Source organism: Rhinolophus hipposideros (genome assembly GCF_964194185.1).
Source record: "Rhinolophus hipposideros genome assembly, chromosome: 20".
Lineage (NCBI taxonomy): Eukaryota > Metazoa > Chordata > Mammalia > Chiroptera > Rhinolophidae > Rhinolophus > Rhinolophus hipposideros.
Window position 1 is genome coordinate 48,121,175 of NC_138066.1, and position 24,464 is coordinate 48,145,638.

The following is a 24,464-nucleotide window of genomic DNA, read 5'->3' on the forward strand; positions in this document are numbered from 1 at the left end:
TAAAACACTTTATTTTGAACTAATTTCAAACTTACAGAAAAATTATGAAAACGGTGCAAAGAACTCTCATATATCCTTTTATCCAGATTCACCTATTTTTTAAAACATTTTGCCACATCCGTTTTGTTCTTTATATCTATGCGTAATTTTTTTCTGAACCATCTGTGCGTAGGTTGCTTACGTGATCTCTATTCCAGTAAGGCTGATACACCCAGGTGCCATACATCCCGATGTGTGTTCCAGTGGTGTCTGATAAAGTCCTCCCATAGTTTTGTCTTGCCTGAGTTTACAATCCAGGTCTCCCTTCAAAATACAGCACTGTGCTTGGCACAGAATGCCCACATGACAAATGTATTTACAAGATTAAATAATGTTAGGTTAATCAGCGTATTTACAACCGGTCCAAGAAAGTAGACGGTATTTCTAAATTAACCTGAGTCCTTTAGAAAGGTAACCCAGGGCTGACTTACCCATGGTTTGGAAAGTGACCGCAAGACTATGTTTTGCTTTTTTTTCATTAGTTTCAGGTGCACAAAACAATGTAATAGTTAGACATTTATCATTTATATCCCTCACACTGTTTGTTTTTAAATCTTACACCCCAGCAAGTCTCCGGTTTGGGTAAACCCCTTGATATGGCTCAGCCTTGGAGCAACACGTAGGGATTGGACAATTATGTGTCTCCACCCTGTGGCCATGTGTGGAGTCACACATCTTGGATCCCAAGCTGGTAGTATGTGTTCCAGCTGGTGGGACAAAGTAGAAGGAATTCTGTATTTTCCAGGTCAATGAAGCTGAGAAGGGGACTGGCCTGACATAGGGGAAAGGTCATTAGGGTGAACCCTCATCTAGTTTGACTGGTGTCCTTATAAAAAGGGGAAATTGGACATAGAGACAAAGAAAGATAGTACAAATACACACAAGAAGAAGAAGATGGCCATGTGAGTGGAATGGTGCCCCAATACCCACCCATCCCTTGGATATCATCGTGTTGAAGAAACAATTCCTCCCCAAACTTGAGCTCCCTTATTTTGTGCCCAGTTGTCTCTTCCCAATGCCTGGATTTTACCACTCTGACTTCAGGATGTCAAAGGGAAGGGCAGTCGCCCTGCCTGAGGTTGGCAGAACAAATTTCGGGGCAGACAGAGCAAGTTTTAAATCTCACCTCTGCCCTTACCAGTCCCAGGGGCTGTGGCCATCATTCGAGACTCAGGCCATCTGAGTCTCAGTTTCCACATCCATAACCAACAGTGGCCCAGGGGCCCTTCAATGATTTCTCTTTCACGAGGCTCAGAAGCAAGCTCTTTAAAAAGGCTCTCGCCACCCCACCGCTCACCCTCCATGCTGTTTTATTATCTCTGCATCTCTTTCTAGGCATCCTGACCCAGATTCTCACTATCTTCAAGTTCTTTGTTGCCAACTCTTTATCGCTCTTCCCAGATCCTTTGAATTTGACCCTTTGGACTCCCCCCTTTGCTCTCCATGCTGCAAATCTGGGCCACCAATAGCAGACAAACCCACAACATCCCAATACCCAGGCCACGGGCAAACCCTGAGGGAGCATAACTAGTCACTTTCTACTAGTAAAACCCAATAGCACGTGTTGGTTGATTGCAGAGTGATGAGGTGGCTGAGATGACCTCAGCTGCTTTGTGCTGTAATCGCGAGTGTTTCATAGCAACATACAGATAAGTAAATGTTTACTAAGTAGAGCATGACAGATGGCCTCCACTACTTACTGTGTTCAGGTGGATGAATTAGGAAGGCAAGTGAACAGAAGGGATGACGGGTTGCAAAAAAGGAGTAGGAAGCTTTAATTGACAATGGTTTATGATCGCCTAACTCTTCCACCCGAGTGCAAGATCAAAGTCACCTGCTGAACATCAGTTGGGCAAGTGGCTCTTCACTTTCATGGAAGCAGAACCTAATATGGGATTGGTCTGAGCATTCCACACGTTGGTCAGTGAGCGGATCAAACGTGTCCTGAATTTGTCAGATTATCAACCTCATGGGCCATCACCTGATGAAAAGGGTAGGGGTCAGGAGGCTCAGGATCAGCTCGGAGTGGAGGAGGGGACACCCTTAGGCTTGAGTGGGACTTTGTGACTTTCCTCTTGACAAGGTGTAGGACTTCTCATTCTCTCATCTACTCTAATACAGCCAGCAGTGGGAGTGGGAAAAAAGGCTCTGAAGGGAGAGAACAGGGGTCCAGGAAGCAGTCTAGGATTCTCCCAAAATCCTAGAGAAGTGGAGTGGGGAGTGGACAAGAGCCCAGAATCTTCTAACCCCAGAACCAGGAAACTCCTGCCCCACGATGGTGCCACCACAGCGCTGATACACCTTAGTAAGTGTTGGTAACCTTCCCAGTCACTGCGAATGTGCAGTCTCCATGAAGTCCCCGAGGGCACATGGCTGCTCGTCACTTCTCGCTCTGATCCTGAGGCTGGAGCCACATTTCAGCTGAAGTCCCAGGTTGTTCCTGATAACCCCACTCCCTGGGAGTCTCCCTCCTGGTTAGAATAACACTGCTTGGCCCACGGAATCCCTTCCATTGAGCGCAGGGACTCCATCCATAGAGGCAGAGATGCTTGATGCTCTAGAACCTGGATGAGAAATAGCCTGGAGAATGGAGGTGGTACAGCCACTTACCACTCTGCTCCACGGCTGCACACCCAGCATGGAGCCTGGCAGAGTCCATATGCCTGAGGGAACAGTCCCAAGTCAGGAGCTCCCTGTGAAACGTGGCCTGGAAGGTGTGTAAACGGCAGGACTCCCTGCCTTCCTGGGGCTCTGGCTTTGGGTCCAACACCTGTTCCCAACTTGGTCATTGCAAGCATCTTTCTCCTTGGGGACAGAGCTTTAGGGATTTGACTTCAGAAGGAACCACTCTCTACCTACAGATATTTGAGGCAACAAGTCCTATCATTTCAAATCCTCTGTTGGCAGAGGCAGCACAGCCTCAGAGAGGCCTGGACCAGGTGTCAGGAAAAAGGCATCCTGTCCCAGCTCAGAGTCATGGGAAGTTGGGGCTGGAAGGGTCGGAGGAGGTCATGCACCACCCATTTCACAGATGTGAAAACTGAGGCCCAGGGAGGTGAGGGGATGCGCCCGAGTTTACACCATTTGTACAGAGCTGGGATTCTGGACCAGGCTCTAAGTAAACCTGAGTCACCTTCTCTGAGCTGAATTATTTCCCCGGTAGAGTGGGCGTGAGACTGATGTTGTCCACCAACCAGAGAGTCTGCAGAAGATGGGGGTGATGGAAAGTGGGGCACAAGATGTTGAATCATAACACCCGCGCACGTTATGCAATGTTACCATGGAAGCATGGTGTAAGTTCCCTTCTCTCCCCTGTCTGCCCGCAGTGCAGTTGATTCTTTCTCACATTCCTCTCGTGGACTTTTCTCCTTTTTGGTGAATTCTAGGCTCAGCACAGCAACTCAGTGAGGTCGTGTGGGAGTCACCGTGGCACTGAGGTGGGAGTAAAGGAGAATGCATGAAAAACATGAGGGTTGGGGGCTCAGCAGGTGCTCAGATGTACCTGTCCCCTCAGGTGGGCCATGGAGACCCTGGCTTCATATGGTTGGACCAATCTCTTCTGTGCTTCTAAGGTTGATGGATTTAGGAGATGATGCAGAGGTCTCCTCGTGGGACGTCACTTTGGAGAATTCACCCAGGTCTGGTTCTTATCCTTGCAAATCTAGAACCTGACCTCCATCCAGATGAGCAGAGATGTTCAGACGCTACAATAACTCAGGTGATTTATTTTGGGGACATTCCTTTCTGGACCTGAACGCCTGTGACCCATGCCGGGCAGGTTTCAGCGCCACTCTTGTTTTCTGATTTCAGCTCCCTATTATTCAAAACAGAATTTCTCAACCTTGGCACTATTCAATTTTTTAAGTGATTTTTAAAAAAATGACATAATTCACATATTATAAAATTTGCCCCTTTAAAGTGTAAGATTCAGTGGTTCTTAGAACAGTCACAAAGTTGTGTTACTATCACCCTTATCTAATTCCAGAACATTTTTTGTTATTCCAAAAAAACAAAACCCTGTTTTCATTAGCAATCATTCCCCACGTCCCCCTTTCCCACCCCAAGCCCCTGCAACCACTAATCTATTTTCTGTCTCTGTAGACTGACCTATTCTGGACACTTTGTATAAATGGAATTGTACAAATATGTGGCCTTCTGTGTATCTGATTTCTTTCACTTAGCGTCATGTTTTCAAAGTTGATTCACGATGTAGCGTGTATCAGTACTTTGTTCCTTTTTATGCATGAACAATATTCCATTGTGTGGATGTACCATATTTTGTTTATCCATTTATAAATTGATGGACATTTGGGTTGTTTCTACCTTTGGGCTACTGCGACTAATGCTGCTGAGCATTCATGTACAAGTTTTTACATAGACATCTATTTTCACTTCTCTTGTCTATACCTCTAGGAATAGAATCACTGGCTTCTATGGTAACTTATTGTTTGATTTTGTTTAACTATTGACCTTTTGGATGAGATCATTCTTTGCTATGGAGAACTATCCTGGGCATTGTAGAATGTTTAGCAGAATCCCTGGCCTTTCCTAGTACATGCCAGTAGCAACCCTCCCCGACCCAGGCAAACACCAACTGTGCCAACCAAAATTGTCTCAGATATTGCCAGATGTCCTCTGTGGGACAAAAAACACCCCTGGTTGAGAACCTCTGGTTTAGCAAGTTTGTTTGGCTTATTAAGGTAAAGTCAAGTCATGACACTGGTCCTCTGGACCTGGAAATCATTCTGTGTGTCTTTTCTAAACTTTAAATTCCCTTGTCCTTCTTGCAGGGTTAGGCCCCCACTCTCATACTCTCAGCCAACCCCACTTCATGTCATTTCCTCATTCCCTTACTTATCATCTATTTGTTAGCTCTCTACTAGGTACCAGGATTGTCTGCACCCGAGGATGGGGAAGTAAACAAGATAAGCAAGGTTCCTGCTTCACAGCTTTCCTCTTCCTCCTTCTGCTCATCACCAACAATACTAAACGTTTGTTGGTGCTGGCTGTGAGCACAGGATTGATATTGTGTTCATTCTTACATCCCCAGGGCCTGGCTCAGTGCCTGGCACACGGGAGACCTTGGTGCCTATGTGTGCACAGGGGTGAGTGGCTGTGTTGCTGATTTTCTGCAATACCTCTCCACTTGGGAATAGGAAAGTCCCTTCCATCCCATCCCCCCAGCTCCAGGAGGCTGAGAAGGAGAGGGTGGGGGCAGCCTCTGAATGCTCCCTCGCCAGCTCCTGCCTCCCCTGACATACAAAAAGCAGCAAATCCCAATGCTGTGTGGTTTTACCCCAGTGCTGTCCAATAGAAATAGAATGGGAGCCACACGTGTAATTTAACCTTTTCTAGTAGCCATATTAAAAACATGTTTTAAAAAGTGAAATTAATTTTAGTAGTGTATGAGATTGAACCCAATACGCTCAAAATATTATTTCAGTGATATTGGAGACATTTTAAGTTCTTCTTTTCATAAGAAGTCTTCCACACTGAGTGTGTATTTGACACCTATAATGCACTTCAATGCAGAGCAGACACGTCTTCAAGTGCTCAATGGTCACGTGTGGAGTGTGGGTACCATATTGGGGTTGACGCTGGTTACCCAGCTCCCAATCTCCAGCCCAGACCTCCTTGGCCTTTCTCTTCCATCTACCTTCTCCTCGCAGCGCCCTCCAGCTGTGTCTTCAGTTCAAGAATTAGTAGAAACAGTGGTGACAGAAAACAGAGCTGGGTTGAGAGAGCGGTGACTGCTTGACCATGAGCTTTACATTGGTAACATAATAAGCAGATGCGTGCAAAGTTCTCACATAAAAACTATAGGATGTGACAATCCATCTCACACCATCGTTCCTGACTCCCTGTCACAGCTCCCTCCTGCTTCTGGCCAGCTGCCCTTGCTCTCCAAGGTTCTCGTTTTTTCTTCTTGGGGTCAAGTCTTCAAGGGGAAGATTCTGCCCATCTTTCCTGTTTTATTAGTGGGGTTTGTTAGCATTGGACCTGTTTTTTCTTCCCATATTTTCTTCTTATCTTTGGAACATTGATGTCATGTGATGGGTAGTGGAGACACGTGTGGATGTGGGGAAGAGTCTGCGGCACCAAGATGGGGAGAGGCAGTCAGTTCTCCATCGTCCTGGTCATACAATCTACTGGTTTTCTTTCCCAGTCCTGGATGGGATGGGTGGTTACTCATAGCACATCAAAAGCCCACAGTGGGAACACATCACCCAATGAGACACCAGAAGACACATCCAAAAGTCCCCAATTCCTGCATAAACTTGACAGTCCGATGTCTGAGGGCATCTTGTGCCATCTCTGGCCACTCAGTATAAATAGGTGATCACTAATGAGCAATGATGTCTCTGAGGCTCAGTTAGGCGTCTCTGTCAAAGAGACCAACTGGATTCTACCACCACATACAGAGGACCTCCTGAGCCGGGACTCTCACTGTGCCCTGTAGAGTTTCTGTGTCTTCCTGCTCCTGTGCCTGTGCAGCAAGGCCCCATCTTTCTTTGGCTGATGCCACCTGAGAATGCCTTGGGATAAGGACATATCCCCCTTAGAAACAGGGGGGAGAGCTGAGCTATAGCCCATTGGCACTTGAGGGCCAGCCAGTTGTTCCCCAATAAATCTAGAAGATTTAGGAGAGAAATTGGCAGCTGAATAGTTGGCATGCTCTTTTTTCCCCTTTTTTATGGCCAGGGCCACAGTCACTGGGGTTTATCCCTAGACCCTGGAAAGGGATGATAGCTTACACAAGACCATCTCAGCTGTGAGGAGCTCACACGCTCACGGAGCCTTCTGTCTGCAAAAAGGAAGTTGCTGTTGTCCTGGAGGAGAATGACCTGGGGCGCTGAGGAGAGGAGCAAAGGGTCAAGTTCCTGAGGCTGCAGCCAGAGAGCCCTAGGCCTTGAGAGACGGGTGTAAGAGCAAGGAGCTTGTGTGTTCACAGGGACCAAGGCGAGGGATCCAGGAAGACACGAGATGAGTCAGAGAACAGAGAGGACTGCTAGGATGGCTTCTGTAGTAGATGTCTGTCTTGGTCGCCTCCGACCCAACGTCTGCTCCCCCAAGATGGAGCCACTGTCTTGTCTTGTATCCTCCTTTTCCCGAGTGAAGCGGGAGGATGTCCCAGCTGCACGGTGGTCCCAATCACCCTGTCAATGATTGGTTTAGGGGTGATCACCTGAGTCTGAACCAGCCAATCAGAAAGGAGGGAAGAACTAGGAGGTTTCTCAGGAGAGATGGCCTGATTTTCTTTCTCAGAAGTCCTGTATCTGAGTGAGAGCACTGTTGGCTACATATTCCCTGATGTGAACCAGCCACAGGATGAAAACAATGGCTGAGATAAGGATGCAAAGAGTAGAAAGGAACTTGCATAAACCAGCCTAAGGGTAACCCCAAAGGCCAAACAAACCAACTGAAAACCCAAGTGAATAGTTAACAGTGAAACCAGAGCAGAAGCTGTGGCTACTCTGGAGACAAATGCCCTACAGGAAGGGCGGCCAGTGTTCTGGGATGAACTGCAGGGTTGTAGGGAACAATAGACTCAGGCCACCGAACGTGAGGAGTGGCACCTGAAACACCACTGTAGAGCAGGATTCTGAAAAGGACTATGTCCTCAGTAAAATGGCAGGCTGGGAATTACTTGTGAGCGAAGGGAAATAATTTAAAAAATAATAATAAAAACTTGTCTCCATTGCAGTTTCAGGTAGAAAAAGCTATTAACAATCATGATACTATTAATAAGTTCCCTTTGAGAATTGTAAGTACAGGGCTGGGATTCAAATTTATACATAGTTAAGGAAACCCTAGGCAGAAACACTTAAAGTGGTGCCATGTGAATATCACCACCCCTTGACAACCAGCAGAAGCAAACACAAATGCTTCCTGGAGAGAAGCATTCCCAATCCACAGATTAAATTTAGCTAAATGCAAGCTCCTAGCAGAATATTATCAAATACAGAAGAAATAAGTCACCGTAAGGGAGAGTCAGTGGAACTAAACAATAGATTTAATTCTCCAAAGGTTTCTGATGTTGAAGTGATTTGATGAAGAATATAAAGTATATTTAATAGACTTAAAGAAACAAAAGGGGCATTGAAAATACAACAAAGCAAGCAGACACTGTTCAAAATTGACCCGGCAGATTAAAATATATATATACACACACACACACACACACACACACACACACACACACACACACACACACATATATAAAACATCTGGAAATGAAAAAATAAAACAATTGAATTAAGAGCATAATGGTTGTGCTAACCTGCAGATTAGTGACTGAAAGGGAAGTTATGACCTGTGCAAATTCCCAGAAGCAGATGGAACACATGAAAGGGAGGTTAGGATTATGGGAGACAGAATAGAAAACCTACTATTTGTCTAGTCCCATGATTCTCCACCAGGATAATTTTGTCCCCCCAAGAAGATTTGACAATGGTGGGGGACATTTTTTGGTTGTCACACTTGGTGGCTACTAGCTCGGAACTGAATGGGTCCAACCATTTTTCTTCCCAGCCTTTTTTTTGGTAACTTAAAAAAAAATCAGCTCTGTTGAGGTATAATTTATAACAAAATGAAATTCATTGATTATCAGTGTACAATTTCATGAGCTTTGGTAAATGTACACAGCCATGAAGCCACCATCACACTCATGCTATGGGAATCTTCCATCACTCTGGAAAGTTCCCTGTTCCGTTTGCAGTCAGTGCACGTCCCCACCTCTAGTTTCTGGCAACATCTGAGCTGCTTTCTGTCACAACAGATTTTTTTCCCTCCTTTTAAAGATGTGCAATTCACCTAAAACCTAAAATTTACATTTTAGGTGAAATTCACATAACAAAATTATGTGAACAAAATTATCATTTTGAAGTGACAGTCACAATGTCATGCAACCACCACCTCTGTCTTGTTCCAGAACATTTTGAGTTTGGCTTCTTTCACTGCGCACAATTCTTTTACATCCATTCCTGCCCTTGAACATCTCAGTAGGTTGTTTCTTTTTATTGCTGAATAGTCATCCGTAGTGTAAATACACCACTTGTTTACCTGCTCACCAGGGGATAAGTGTTTGGGTTGTTTCCTTGGTATCGTTCTAACCATAGTGTCCCCCATAGTGTCCCCTGCAGTACTTTGTGCCTGCTAGGTGATCGATACCAGTTTGCAAAACAAAGGAATACGATAATTAAGAGTTCAGTGAGCCAAAAGGGAGACGGGAGAAAGACTGAGGGAGGGAAGAGACACAGGAGAACAAGCTGTGGTCGCCACATGGGACGCTTGAGCCATTCCCCCCTCCGGTTTGGCTGGAATGAGGGACAGAGACCAGGGGATGGCGCCGTGGCTGAGTGAGGGCTTCCGGGCTCAGCTTCTGGGAGGAAACATTGGCTCAGTGTGCTTTATTCTTCTGCAGCCGCCACCGCTCACGGTTGATGGTGGGGAAGTCTGATTGCCATAGAGGCCATCTTTCCTGTTTATTGCTAACCGCAGAGACAGATTACATGAAACTCTTGGTTCCCAGCTCTGAGTGTGGACCCAGGTGACTCACGGAGGCTGTCACCACTGAGCACTTCTACCTGAGGGATCTAGAAGCTTCTCTTTGACCTCAGCTTACCCTCACCCAGCTATGTCTGGTGAGTCATCCAAATCTTAAAGAGAAAGTGGCTTGTTCCTCAGCACTGAGACATAAACTAGGTAGGGTGCTAATTCCCATGAGTTCACCTTTGTCTTGGGGACCAACTTAGTGCGTAAGCATATTGTTTTCATGCACTTTCTGTTGACCTGCCAAACCAGACAAACACCTGAGACTGTGTTTGACCCCAGATCCGTTCTGGTCCGCTTTCAGGTAACTTTAAGTTAATTTGTGTCCTCTGCAGGAAGCCAATGCCTGAGCAAGCTACCCCTTTATCCAGAATTCCTGGGTCTCCTTTCTCCTCTCTCTTGGGAAGGGCTTTTACGGGCCTGTGTGGGCCTGGCCCCTCACAGACTTCATCAAGGGTTTCCTAGGAGAGAATGGAGAGCTCTAATGTTCCACCAGCGGGGTCTTACTTAATCCCACGTCGCTCCATGTGACAGGCCCTGTGATTGTCTCCCTTTTACAGATGAGGGCACGGAGGTTCGGAGTTTAGCCATTCTAATGGGTGTGTAGTGGTGTCTCGTTATTGTTTTCCTCCTAAGCTACGCTTTCTAAGCCATCTGCGAAGGTGGCTGCCAAGGGGAGCCTGTGATCTCCCTCCTCAGCTGCAACCTTCCTCTTCAGTGATAAAAAGAGAGCAGTTGAAATGAGAACAGCCTCTTGCATTTCAAGCCAAATGTATAGAAGGAGACAGCAAGAGGCTCTCCTTGTTCATTGAGTAGTCAGTGTGCACCCAGAACGGTGCCTGGACTTAGCAGGTACTTTACTAGTTACATTTGTTGAATGAATGGATGAACAGAGGTGATAAGGATCTTCCCTGGCCCCAATCCCATGTTTTTAATGGGAATAGCAGCCTCAGTCTTAACTCCCCAAAAGTTCATGCTTGGAGCTCTCCACGGAACAGGGGTCACACCTGCTGAGGACTAACGCTGGCCTCCATACTCAGGACACTTCCTGTCCTGGCCATGCTGAGCTGCCCCCAGTCATGGAGCTGCACTGACACAGGGTGATTCATGAGCCTGGGTGGGGGCTGGCAGGAGGTGGCCAGGGGCTCAGGTTCCTAAGCTCAGAAAGGGTTTGAGGAAAGGTGACCACAGATGAGGAGATGGCGTGGAGATGGCCCCGGGCAACAGATGGCACCCTTCCCCCAAGGGGATGGGAGAGTGGTACTCAGAGGGAGCCCTAAGCCCCTCGCCTGTAAACCCTCACAGCGTGAGTTTAGGGGGAGCCCAGGAGGGCCACTAGAGCTGCAGCTGGACCCTCATTCTTGGTGGAGCTTTGCCTCCCAGACTCACAGGGGGCAGAAGTCTGCAGTGCAGACATAAGCAGACCCAGCCATGAGGATCTGGAAAGCCTGAGGCAAGTGGACTGAGGTCAGGCTGACAAGGGAGCCATGGAGAGCGAAGCGTCAGAGGATAGGTGAGGAAAGTGCTGGAAACTTATTTCTTTAGCCTCATTTATTAAGACAATACCATTGAGTACACATGCAGCATCAAGAAGAAAGAACCCATACCCCAGGTCTGGGTACAGGGGCCCTTCTTGTGTCCCCTGCCCCCAACCAGCTTCTCTCTGCCCCTGTGAATTTCCTCTGTGGTCACATTCTTGCACAGAAGTGAAGGCTGGTGAGGAGGAACTCACGAGAAAGGAGAAGTGCTTTCCTCTGAAAAAAGCAATCCATACCTGTTCTTTCCACTTCTCCACCTCTGCTGGCTTTTGGTTACCATCCACGCTAAAGTCAGCACACGAGAAGCGTCCAGTCTAGCTGCCTGAGGGCTTCTGCGCCAGGCTCCTTTATGGAGACACACTTGCTGGAAAACGCTATGCTAGCTCTCGTGGCTGATTTATTTAATGTCTGTCTCTCGCCCTATCCCGGCATATTAGGCAAGCTTTGCTTGACAGTTTCACTGGAACCTAAGGGGCAGTTCCCAGAAGTGTGTGTGTGTGTGTGTGTGTGTGTGTGTGTGTGTGTGTGAGAGAGAGAGAGAGAGAGAGAGAGAGAGAGAGACAGAGAGGGAGATGAGGTGGTGTTCAGGACAGACAGACAATAGATGCCCATTCCAGTGGATTCTCTTTGATGATGTTATAAGAGTACCATCCCAATCATGGTATCTCCTGATCAGAGGGTTATTGAATATCAACAGTAAGAAACTGTGGGGAAAGCACTGGCACTAGGTTGGCAAGCATCGATGGCCCCTCACCCACTTGCACCAGCTGGTGATGCAAAATCACCAGGTGCTGATTTTGCCTCCCACAGCGCTGCTGGGTCACCTGAGTCTGGCTGGATCTTTGGGAGATTGGATGCAGGGAAGTATTCACCAAATGGGGGCCTCTGAAGCCGGTGGACTATGGGCCTCAGTCTCCAGCAAAGTGACTTGAAGGTCTTATTCTGGCTCAAACTCTGTCCTGTGTGAATACTATGGAATTTTCAGGCCCGTCACTGACCAGAGCCCTAAACAAAGAGTAAAATGGGAGAGTTTCTCATTGTCTGAAGGGGAAAGAGAAGGGATTGTAGCATCCCAGTGGGGAGGGAAGGTTTCAGCTACCATGATGGGAACTGGGATTCCCTTCTCCTTTACCCACTTCTGAGGCATCTTCCCGTGGCCTTTTGAGGTGGAGAACCCATAATAGGCCCACCTATTAGGACAAAGGGCAGGGTGGACATAGCCTCACGGGCGTTCAAAGGGAAACATTCCACATAGAACCAAGGGCTGGGGGCGTGGGGAAAATGGGGCGACACTGGTCAGAGGCACAAACTTTCAGTTAGAAGATGAATGAATCGAGGATCTGATGCATAGCATGGTGACCATAGTTAATAATATTATAGTGTATACTTGAAATTTGCTAAGAGGGTAGACCTTACGCTTCTCACCACACCAAACAAGCAAACATGCAAAAAGAGATGATTCTGTAAAGTGATGGATGTGTTAATTAACGTGATTGTGGTTATTATTTCACAATGTACATGCATATTCAATCATCACATTGCACACCTTTAAAAAATCACATTTACACCTTAAATATATACAATTTTTATTTGTTGATTATGCCTCAATAAAGCAGGGGAGGAAAACCCACAAAAGGACACGTTCCAAACATGTGCCTGTGTATGTGTTTGCCTGTGGTCAGCACGTCTCAAACAGGACAGTTTCTTCTCACAGGAAGTAATGCTCCTTTGGTGTGGGGACCCAAGACCCATGTGGCACAAAGTGACCGAGTCCGGGGGTGTCGTGGCTGGGACTGAGGGTCTTGAAACAGGCTGCATCATTTCCCTGAGGCGTTTTTTATTCAGATTATTTTTACATCATTTAAAAGAGGCAACATTATTTCCCTCAGGCACTTTTAATTAACTGTATTTAAGTAACATGACTTAAAAGAAATAACACCATTTCCCTCAGTTTTTATGACCGCCCTTCCTGACCTTGAGGCAGTTTCTGAGGCCCAGCAGCCCCATGGGAGACCCGAGCAGTTGTGCTGAGAGGAGACACTTGGGTCAGACTCCAAAATATGGTCCCCAGGAAGCCCAAGCCCTTGAGAGTGGGAGCCAGAATGGACGTGGAAAAGGGAGAGAAGGGGGAGGAGGAGGAAGAACGAGGAAGGCCAGGCTCCCGGTCCCTCTTCAGCCCAGTGTACTCAGAGTGGTGTCCTCTCTGGGCCGAGGGGACATCTAGCTTCTCAGGCCCCAGAACCAGGAACTCACCACAGAATCACCCTCTTTGGGGTGTGTGTGTGTGTGTGTGTGTGTGTGTGTGTGCACATATGGTTGTGCTTGCTTCAGTCAGGGTTTTCACAGGCAAGAACCACCAAAACCCAACCTGACTGAATAAGGAATAAATGATTTTAAAAATCTTATACATGTATCAGAAGCTCAGCTCTAGAGGGTGTGGAGCTGGTCTCGGGAATGATAGATGCCAGGGGCTCGTCAGGGCTCCCTCTCTGTCTCTTTCTCGCACATTCCTGCTGCTTCTCTCTGTGCTTTGCTCCCCAGCTCTGAGGTGGGGACACAACTGTCTGAATTTAGGCTCCATCCCAATAGCTTCTGACCCATAGTGGGGTGGGGTAGCTGTTTCGACCTGAAGGAGTGGGAACTAGGTGCTGACACTCCAGGCAGCGGTGACACCTCAGGAGGGGCCTGAGCTATGTCTCTGAGCTGTGCAGAGCATGGGGCTCCCAGCCTCAGTCATTGCATCCTGAGGCCGCAGAAGTGTCCCTTTCACAGTCCATGTCTCCTCTGGAAATGGGGTCCAGGGTCAGAAGGGACTTCTCATCCGTCTGTCTAAGGGGCTGTGACTGTGGTCAGGTCAGAGGACAAGTACGTGTAGACAGGCTGTTCCCATTGCTCCTCGGGGACCCCCGGAGGGCCCTTCAACCAGAGGATGGCACCAACCAAGATGAGCAATATGGGCACCTTCACAAACACCAGGAGGACGTAGTGGGTCCTGTAAGAGAGGGCAGAGATGTCAGTGCCCTCTCCGTCCCCGTTGCTCCCAGTGCCCTGACACTGTGGGGCATTAGCCAGCCCAGCCAAGCCTATGACCCTGGGCCTGTTAGCCCCATTCTGAAGACACCCAGAAACCTCCTCAATGGCTCAACCATGAGGGCTCCTCAGAGGTAACCTCAGCTTTTGGTGTTGCTTTGCACTGGGCCCCCTTCCTCTGGGACACCCCATTTGCCCGAAGTGCACCTCAGCCCAGTGGACAAGCCTGCAGGTCACCCAGGACAGGCTGCCGGCTGCCTCAGTGTCCTCCCTGCTCCACTCATGCCAACTCCAGGTTGCTAAACCACCCTCTTGCTCTGTGGCACCTGACACTTTGCATTGTGGAGATTTGTGTCTCATCCCCCTTGGCACGCACCACGTTGTCAATGCTTTGTGGTTGACAATTGAGCAGGGTGATACTGCTCAGCGAGGACTGCTCTGCAGAGCGGTTTTCTGGTGAAGCCTGTGCTGCGAGGTAGAGGCTGAGCAGGGAGGGAGGCCCAAGTGAGACAGAGAGGAGTTTGGGGACCTGACTCTGGCTGGGATTGGCTCTGACATCAGGTGACCTCCCAGGAGCACAGGGGTTCCCAGGCTCAGGGCTTCATGGGAGAGGACGCAGGTAGGGGCAGCAGAAAGGATCGTAGCCACTCACCTGACGTTGGAGCGAGAAGACCACCCTCCGTGGCTGTTGGCAATTGTCCTAGACAGCAGGTTCTCTGAGCTGGTCATGACTGTTCCCTCTAGGGACAGGCAAAGCCGGCACAAATGGGGGTTGGTACGTGGCTCACACTGCCACTGCCTCCCTGCCAGCCCTCACCACGAGACACCCCCCACTTCCCTGGATTAGGAGGCTTCGTCTCTTTGGGTCATTCTCTCGGGCTTCTCCCCTTTCTATTGCATCATCTGAACCAAAGCACATAGCCAGGGTTTCTGTCATTTTCAGGTGTGGCAAGAAGACATAAAAATTAAATAGGAGTAAGCACTGTAGTTTATTCTGGGGACAGAGATTGACCTTTTCAGTTTCTTTCCACTTCTTCCTCTAAGTGGGACTGTTGGTTGAGTCATGGCGGGGTGGGACTGGGGAATCCCCGGCCCTTTTGCTCAAGCAAGGCCTGAGCATGGCTTAGGGACAGACGGTTCTGGAAAGGCGGCCTCTAGTTATTGGGGTGGTGAGAGTGAGGACGATTCCGGAAGGCTTGTGAAGAGGAGGGCCCATCTGGTTAAACAGTGAATAGTGACTTTGAGGAATGAAGCATCCGTATGAGAAATTATGAGACCATTTATGGTGAGCAGCTTGGTCATGAATTCCTGAGACCCGCTTTGCACCAAGTGGCAGTGATCTGCCTGGTATCTGAGTCCCAGGCCTGGTAAATTCTGTTCTGCAAGGTCCCATCTTTGGTCATGCTGGGTGGCTCCTAGCTGAGCTCCAGGTCACTGCTGTCACAACAGCTCCTCTGGAGGCCCCTGGTCGCCTTCACAGATGGCCCCTCCCTGGGCTCAGCGCCCAAGACCCTTAAACTTTGCCTTTCTTCCTAATGCCCACCACGGGGCATACTTTAGCCTGTCTCGGTCCCAGCTCACGTGTCTTAATCAATCCCTTTTCTGTCCCTGAAGATCTTGGCTTCTGCTACTGGGCAGCCCTGGACTCCAGTCCACCCAGTGGTGGGCATTAGGAGGAAAGGCAGCCCCGTCCTTCTCTGCTTCCAACCCTGACAATAAAGGTTCGTAGGTTGACCTTGTCCATTTGCTTGTCACCATCTACTGTGCATCTAGTGAGTGGACGCTGGGCCGAGGGGTGACAGGACATCCCTGAGCCGGGCAGGAGAGAGGGGCTGTTTCTCGGTCACTAGCCCCCGCAGCAGGCTGTGCTTCCAGGAAGAGCCCCGAACCCTTTGATGGTTCAGACCCCGAGGAGATTCCAGAGCAGCCAGAGCGGTCCCTGATATTGACTAAATGGTGAAACCTTCCTTTCGCCTTAAAGTGCCCACTGTCACCCGAGCTCATCCCTGGATCCCTCTCTCCTGGTTTATTCTTATGCAGCCAGACCAAGGAGAGGAGGGGCAGCTGGGGACCCAGAAAGGAGAGCACTGTAAATGCCCAAAGCCACTCTGCATTCGCCAAGTTCCTAGGGTTCAGTGTGGAGTCCCTCTGGGCTGCTCCAGGTGTCACCCTTCCCTCTATGTAAGGACAGAACCAGAATGTGACTGGCAGAGACTGACCACATCCCAGAGTGATGTTGAGACCCTCTGCAGGCATCCAAGGCCCACTGGGGCTCCTATGAGAGAATGGGGGCTGCCAGGGCTGTCCAGTCCTGGGACAGCTGGGCTGAGCCATGGTCACGGAAGCTGTGAACCACATCCACACCCCCACCCCACACCCTGCCATTCCTGCCACATGGCAGCCGGATACTTCGAGGAAACCTCAGTCAGTGTGATGGGGACAGGACGGGACTGCTTCTCTGCCTCAGTGTCTTTCACTTCCCTTCCCATCTATTGGTCTGTCTCTCGCTCGTTCTCTCACACACTGATTCTCAGCAACTCAGTCATCTCCCTTCCGCCCTTGGAGGAGGGTTGCAGGAGTCCTCACTATTTTAGTGTCAGAGGAGTGTCAGGGCCTCATCGTATATAAGAGAAAGTTCTTACCTGGGTCAATGATCACTTTAATTGATACCCCGAGGTCAGTTCCTTGCTTTTGAATCCCACACCAGTAGGTGTCTTGGTCGTCTCGCCTGAGCTCCTTCATGGTCACCGTGATGAAGTGGTCTCTTTGATTGTCCCTGATGGACACACGGTCCTTCTCCCACTCTGATCCAGTGGTTTTAACTAGAATCTTGCAGGAACCCCAAGCAGCTCCTTTACACCACCACTTCACATAGTTCTTCCATTTGGGGTCATAGCGACACTGCACTGTCAATGAGCCCCGCTCTGCGCCTCTCACGGACTCTGGGCCCTGGATGGAGAAACAGCCTGGAAAACAGACCCCAAGATATAGATGCTGCCTCCGCCCCTGAGCCAATCCTGACCTGGGAGCCCCTTGGGCTCAGAAAGACCCAGATGGATGTCCAAGGCCTGGACCAGGGCCCCCAGCCTTCCCGGCCACCCCTTAGCTGACACCTCACATCCACCTTCTCCTCTGTCCACCTTCCCCATTCGCTCCCTCAGTGACAATGCTCTGGCCTCCTTGGTCTCCATCTCCCCAGACATGCTCACACACACCATGTGACACTCTGATCTTCTGACACTTAACTAACTGTCCTCTCAACGTTGTTCTCATCTGGTCACCTCCATCTTTGACAACACTGTCTCAGAGGCCCCTGCTGGTTCCTTTTCCTCTCTCTTTAAATCTTAGTGTAACAAGGGGTGTGTAGATTAATATTTAACAACCAGCCTTCTGGGGGAGTGGCGGGGGGAGGTGGAGAATCTCCAGTTTGTAGCATTTTCCAATTTCCACAGTGGCTGATTTCATTGATCAATATAACGTCACTGGACACAGAGTTGGGAAGCGCTGTTTGGCCTCGGTTCTTGTGAACCAGTGTGAGCAGCTCCAAGACACCAGGGGGGGACCTGGGCTCCCTCTCCAGCCTTCATCTTGTCTCGTTCTATTTTGTCCCCACGGAATGAATCTCCAGTTCCATGGTTTCAGGTATCGCCTACATGCTGATGATTCCCAAACCCATAGTTGTAGCCCAAATTCTCCCTTTCCCTCCAGCCTACCATGTATAAATACACAGTGGACCTCTCCACCCCAAATGCAATAGTTACAGAACTCAGGGCACCGTCTCTTCTGCCCTGAACTTACTCTTCTTCAGTCTTTCCTCCCTCTAGTGGGGGGTCCACGTGGACAGAGTAGCAAAAGCTGACATAAGTGGAACACTTAGAGATACGTCTATGTTGCATGGGAATTCTACTGTTCTGTTGACCAAAACGGGTTAAACTGACTGTGTTCAGATACGTTCCCTGTCCATGGCAATGACCACTTGCCTTGACCATCAGAAATGAATCAGCTCAGAGAAGCAGAGAAGGACAGCCAAAGCCCCTCTTGACCCTCTCACAGTCCCGGAGCTTTCAGGGCCAGGCAGTGGGGTGGCCAGTGGGATGTGTCCTTGTAGCACCTGGAAGGTGCTGCCTCCTCACACGTTAGACCTCTTACCTGAAGCTATTTGAGTTTCCTGGAGGTTTGCATTTGTGGTGGTGGATTAATGCCCCTCCCACAGATGGTGACATCTAAACCCAGAACAGTGACTATGTCATTGTACATGGCAAAAGGGACTTTACAGACGGAATTAAATTAAGAACCTTAAGGCGGGGAGGTTATCCTGGGTTATGAGGGTGGGCCCAGTGCCATCACAAGGGTCCTTATAGGTTGAAGGAGAGATAATGTCAGAGTCAGAAGGAGATTTGAAGATGGAAAAAGGGATCTTGAACCAAGGATGAGGTTAGCCTCTAGAAGCTGGGAAAGCAGAGAAGACATTCTTCCCTAGGGCCTCTGGAAGGAATGCAACCTTCCTACACTTGATTTTAGCGAGTGAGACCATTTGCATTTCTGAACTTCAGAACTGTAAGATAATAAATCTGTATCAGCAAGTAATGTAGTATTCCACCAGCAGAACTCACTTTACGCTCTTTCAATCAACGATTACTCCAGCACACCTCACTGGAGAGCTTGACCTCTTCACCGATCCTGTCCCCTCTTCCCTCCACAGCTCGCTGGTACCAGGAGTGTCTATTCTACCTCAAAAATGCTCTCAAAATGATCTTCTTCTTTCTTCTTTCTTCCTTCTCTGCTGTCCACAAGGACCATATGACATGGCAGAAAGAGAATGAGTTTTGGACACAGAGAGACCCGTTAACCACAAACTAGTTGGGAAACCTTGGAGAGTGTATTTAACGTCTCAGAATCTCATCTCTTTATGGGTAAATGGCGAAACTGCTTTCCAGCTTACAGGTTGTTATAAGACTCGGATATGAATGAGTCAAACCCCAGTCGTGGGGTCATGTCATCAGCAATAGCCTGTGAGCAGGTCAGGCGCTCATCTGACCCCTGGATCGTGGCAGTACCATCTGGGGAGGTCTCCCCAGCTTCTGCTGCAGCCCTCCTCACTCTCCTCTGCAGATGGCTGCTGGAGGTTGGCCCTGAAATTGTCCCTCCCTAGTCCTTATCTGCAATTGCTGTAAGCACTTAAAAATCTTTTGGAACCTCTCCTGCAGCCACTGCCCACTGCCTTGGAACCATGTAACATGATTCAGTTTGGCATTCAGATCTTTCTATAATCTACATCCAAGTCCAGAGCCACTTCCTGCCTCCCACTCGACCCTATGACCCACCCCCACTTTTCTCTTGCCCTGATTCTGATGTGTCTTTCCAGGCGGTTGCTTCATTGCTCATTTCCTTCTCTCCCCTGGAAATTCCTTCTCTAATCCCTCCCATCTACTGGTCACCCTGAGGTCCCCTTGAAGGTTCCCCCTTTTCTGCAAAGTCTTCCCAACAGGAACTGCTTCGTCTGTTGCTCCCAAGGCGCTTTATAGGAATCTGAATGCCACACACAGAGAGAGTCTCTCTCTCTCTCTCTGTGCTAGGCTGCTCCGTCCTGAAGAGGAGTGATCTCCTGTTTCTTTTTCTTCCTTCTTCCCACCCTTACCCCTCATGTCCTGCACAATGTCTGGACTTGGTAGGCACCAATGAAGTTTATGACTGTTTTGGAAAAGGAAGCTGTTCAGCATGATCTTGGACATAATCGTTTTGATTCTAGGATGAACTGTGATTTCCATAGCAGGACAAGTATACAGATACTGATTCAGTAGTAATGTAATAGTATCTGCTGGAAACAGACTCAAATGCCGTGATGGGAGGTTGGGCTAATAAATTTCGGTCCATCCACAACATAGTTGAAAAGAAAAAGGCACCTCACAGATAATGATGGGAAAATGTCCCAGATATATTATCATTAGGTTAAAAAAAAAAAGCATAGCTTAACAGAGTGGATATGATTGCATTTCTGTGGTTTTTATATCTCATCAGTAGGAAGAAATCTGAAAATATGTGTTCTAAACTTTAAACAGTGGTTAGAGCTGAGACTGAGTTTTGTGGGGGGAAACTTCACTTTCTTAATCATACATTTCTATTATATTAAAATGTTTACAATATCATTAAGTGATAAAACCATAAAAATAATTTTTTTAAATAAAAAAAGAGTCAATTAGGAAACAGCAACTGATGAACCAGTAAATTAAAAACAAATGCATATTCACTGCAGCTTTGTTTACGGTGGCCGAGACATGGAAACAGCCAAATGTCCTTCGATAGATGAATGGATAAAGAAGTTGTGGTACATATACACAATGGAATACTATTCGGCGTTAAGGAAAGATGATATAGGAACATTTGTGACAACGTGGATGGATCTTGAGAGTATAATGCTAAGCGAAGTAAGTAAGAAAGAAAAAGCAGAGAACCCTATGATTTCACTGATATCTGGTGTATAAACCAAAAACAACAGAAGAACAAGACAAACAAATGAGAAACAAAAACTCATAGACACAGACAATAGTTTAGTGGTTACCAGAGGGTAAGGGGAGTGGGGGGTGGGAGATGAGGGTAAGGGGGATCAAATATATGGTGATGGAAGGAGAACTGACTCTGGGTGGTGAACACACAATGGGATTTATAGATGATGTAATACAGAATTGTACACCTGAAACCTATGTAAATTTACTAACAATTGTCACCCCAATAAATTAAAAGAAAAGAAAAACAAAAAAACAAACGCAGGCGTCTGCAGATATGGTCACTTTCTATCTTAAAAATAAATCACACAGCTACAGTAGAAAACAGAGGCTCAATCACAAACAGCAGAGAAGAGATGGTACTGCTTTGAAAAAGAAGCTTCATCCCTCCAACCTTTGGAAATTTAATCTTACAGGAAATCACTCATAATATCATTGGATTCATTTATTAAAAATATGTGGAAGGTTTTAATAAACACAGATTATGATGGATGGAACTAATAATTAGGCCTATGTGAATTTTCAAGTTTGTTTGAAGGAACGGGGACAGGTGGAAAGGAGGAGAGGACAGCAGTTGGCAGGAAGCAGAACCCTGGGGAACGGGGGCAGGTTTTAAAAGCATTAGACTGTTTGAATTTCAATTTTTCCTTTTCATGAATCCGAGATTTAGACTTCCTCCTAGGTGTCAATCCTTCAGGAAAAATTGCCATGTGTGTGAAATTCTTGTGTGAATATTCTTGTCTCAAAATTGAGAAAATGGTTGAGCTTTGGGTCTGGGCTGACAGCAAGTGACAAATGATACACAAATGGGACAAAGGCAGCCACAGGAGAGCTAGAGCACAGACGACCGTGGGGCGTGGGGTGTGCGATGGGCTTGGGGCCCATCTTATTGGCACTTATGGGGCAAGGTATCTCTGCTGACTTCCTCATGCAGTCATGCCAGCCCAAGCTCTGAAGGCTCCTTTCTGGGGTGCAGGTCTGTGCCCCTGGCCATTCCTGCATTACTTTCCTTGTTAGGGGAACAAGGGTCAGCTCTTCCATTGCAAACACTTACCCAGCACCTACTCTGTGGTGGTGGCTTACCTTCCTGTCAGGATTGTTGGGGGGCTCATGTAACCGAGCAGAGAAGAGAACGTCCTACTAGAGGTTGGGTCATTCTGACGTCACCACCCACTTTCTCTCCTTCTTCATTTCACAGAAGTAACCCCTCAGTAGCTAATGGTGGTCTGTAGGTGAAAACTTGGTGGGCTGCCTTTTCTTTCGTCCTTGACTAAGTTCACTCCCTTCCCGTTAACTCACAGAGTTGGAGGGAGGAGGAGGGACTCCTCCATGTTGTCTCTACGGCACGCCACCCTCCCCAAGCCACAGCTCAGCAGCCATGGTGGGCTTCAGGCTTTGTCTGGGGAAGAAGAGTGTTTGTGTGGGAGTGTGCCGATGAGGGAGACTGTGCATGAGTATGTGTGATAGGGCGAGTGTGTGCACGTATATGTGTCACTCGGTGTCCTGTGTGTGAGGACATGCCTGTGTGTATATATGAGTGTGACCCTGGGTGTGAGTATGAGAATGACACTGTGTAAGAGGGTGTGAGAACACAGATGTGCACAGAGGTGTGGCTGCATGTGGGTGTGTGGGTTTGACTCCACCGTGCGTGTTGTGTGAGTGTGTGTGAGCCCAGAATTACCCAAGCCCTTCTCCTTGGCCTTCAGAGGAGCTGGACATTGACATTAAGAGTGGGAGCAGAGGGGGGTCTCTGAACTCAAATGCAAAGCTGGAGCCTAGAGAGAGGGCAGACATTCTGAATTGCTGTCCTCCGGGAATTCTGGGCCATTTGGTGACCTGCTAAAGAACATGACCATCCCAGAGAAGCCACCATCCTCACAGCAGGTGTACAGGTATCATCTCGGGGCTTCTAAACCATCAGTAAAATCAATAAGGGCAGTGATAATTTGGGGAATGCCCACAGCCCTCATCTATTGATATCCGACCTAAATAGCAGAGTCCTGCATTGTTAAAGCTACAAAAGGCTTCAGGAACTTTCCATTCACACCAGAAGCCAGGTCTTTGAACAGTGAGGGACCTGCCTGTCTCATGCACCCTGGAACTCTGGCTGGAACTCAGGTCTCCCAACTCCATGACTATGCAATTTCCCACGGTCCCTCTGTGGACCAATTGGTTTGTGCCAAATGGGTAGTGCCCAGACTCCCTGAGAAGGCTGCGTGACCCACACATACTGCATACATTGTGCAAACTGCCAGACTGTCTCCCAATGTTCTCTTACGTGTCTCCAGTGGTTTTCCACAAAGAGAAGAGCTACTGGTGTCCCTCCGATCTCCCACCTGGGCTCCTGAGCAATGTTCTCTTTGTAAGGCTCAGTTCCTGAGCATGGTGTCTGTGGCCCTGCTACTCTTGTCTTTCGTGTGCCAGCCTCATGTGCCAGCACTCACCCTGCACACTGAGAGCCCCCTCTGTGTGAATGCACCATCCTTCTCAGGCCTCCAACCTTGATCAAGCAGTCTCCTCTCCCAGAATGCTCTTCTCTCTTCTCTGCTAGAAGGCCTGCTACGTTTTCTCCAGGCTCATCAAATGAACAGCCCTCTTTGAAGCATTCTGTAGCCCCCCCGGTCAGACATGCTCCATCCTCTGATTCCATGACCATCAATGCCTCATTGTGTCGTGCCACTAATTGTTGTTTATTTGTGTATCTCACCCACTGAAGCATGTGGGGTTCTCCTTTTAAAAATGAGTCCTATTTCTTTCTGTTTTCCCCCCGATTTCTCTTGTTCCTTCATGTCCTCAGGGCCTGATACATACCTAGCACAAACTGGGAATCCAGTGTTTTTTTGCTGAATGAATTAACAAAGCCACCTCTCAGTTATGCCAGATGTGACACCTCCCCTTGTACCCTGGAAGGATGCTCTCTGCCCCCTGTCCTTCCCCTGTAGTACCAGTTTTCAAGGCCCAGCTGCACTCACCTGGGAAGCTGAGAAGGAGTAGAGCTGGAGGCAGCCACATGGTCCTGCTTCTCTTGCTCCTCAACCCCCTGACCTACAACTGGAGAGCACACTCGGATCCCAGCTGGACACTTGAAGCTCTGCTGTTCCCAGGCTTGCACTTTCTGCTTATCCAAACTGCCTTTGTGTTACTTACTCATTTGCTTCCTTTTATAAAGTTAGCATTTCCTCCTTTTAAGTATTGAGCAAGAAGAGTGTCATATCTTAGTAAGTCTGTAGCACAGTGCATCAGAGTCCCCATGGGGTAGTAGGAAAAAGGAAGCAAGGGAGTAGTGTAGGGTGCAGATGGGCTGTGGGAGATGTCTCTGTGGAAGGTCAAGGAGAGGGCTTCTAGCCTATCAGGTCTTGGGTTCAAGGTGTACAACAGTCTGTGTACCGACTCCAGAAATGGCTCTCCACTACAATAATGGGCGGCAGAAGCAGGGAACACCCTCCTCCCGAACCAACTCAGGTGGCAGGTGCACATGCTTGGCATACTTCATGATGCATTTATTCAAGTGTTACAGCCATGTGCAAAAGAGTAGGCCATGGCGTCAGACAAACTATACTATAAATCCAATAGACATACACAGAACATTCCATCTGACAGCAGAAGAATATAATTATTCTTAAGTGCACACAGAACATTCTCTAGGGTAGATCATATGTTAGGTCACAAAACAAGTCTTAGCAAATTTAAGAAGTTTATAATCATACCAAATATTTTTTTCTGACCACAATGGTATGAAACTAAATAACTAACAGGACGAAAGTTGGAAAATTAAAAATTATGTGGCAATTAGCACACTCAT

At 48.1% G+C, this 24,464-nt stretch overlaps 1 protein-coding gene across 1 annotated transcript; it reads right to left on the reverse strand.

Annotated features, from left to right (window-relative positions):
• Positions 1-12,700: 12,700 nt before the first annotated feature.
• On the reverse strand, positions 12,701-23,822 carry LOC308488456 (CMRF35-like molecule 7). The gene is made up of 4 exons (XM_081028193.1): positions 23,635-23,822; positions 16,802-17,125; positions 14,812-14,899; positions 12,701-14,121 (listed from the first exon to the last, which is right to left on the reverse strand). Exons 1-4 carry the CDS (start codon positions 23,672-23,674, stop codon positions 13,959-13,961), a joined length of 615 nt encoding a protein of 204 aa, XP_080884319.1. The 5' UTR covers positions 23,675-23,822; the 3' UTR covers positions 12,701-13,958.
• Between the last annotated feature and the right edge of the window lie 642 nt (positions 23,823-24,464).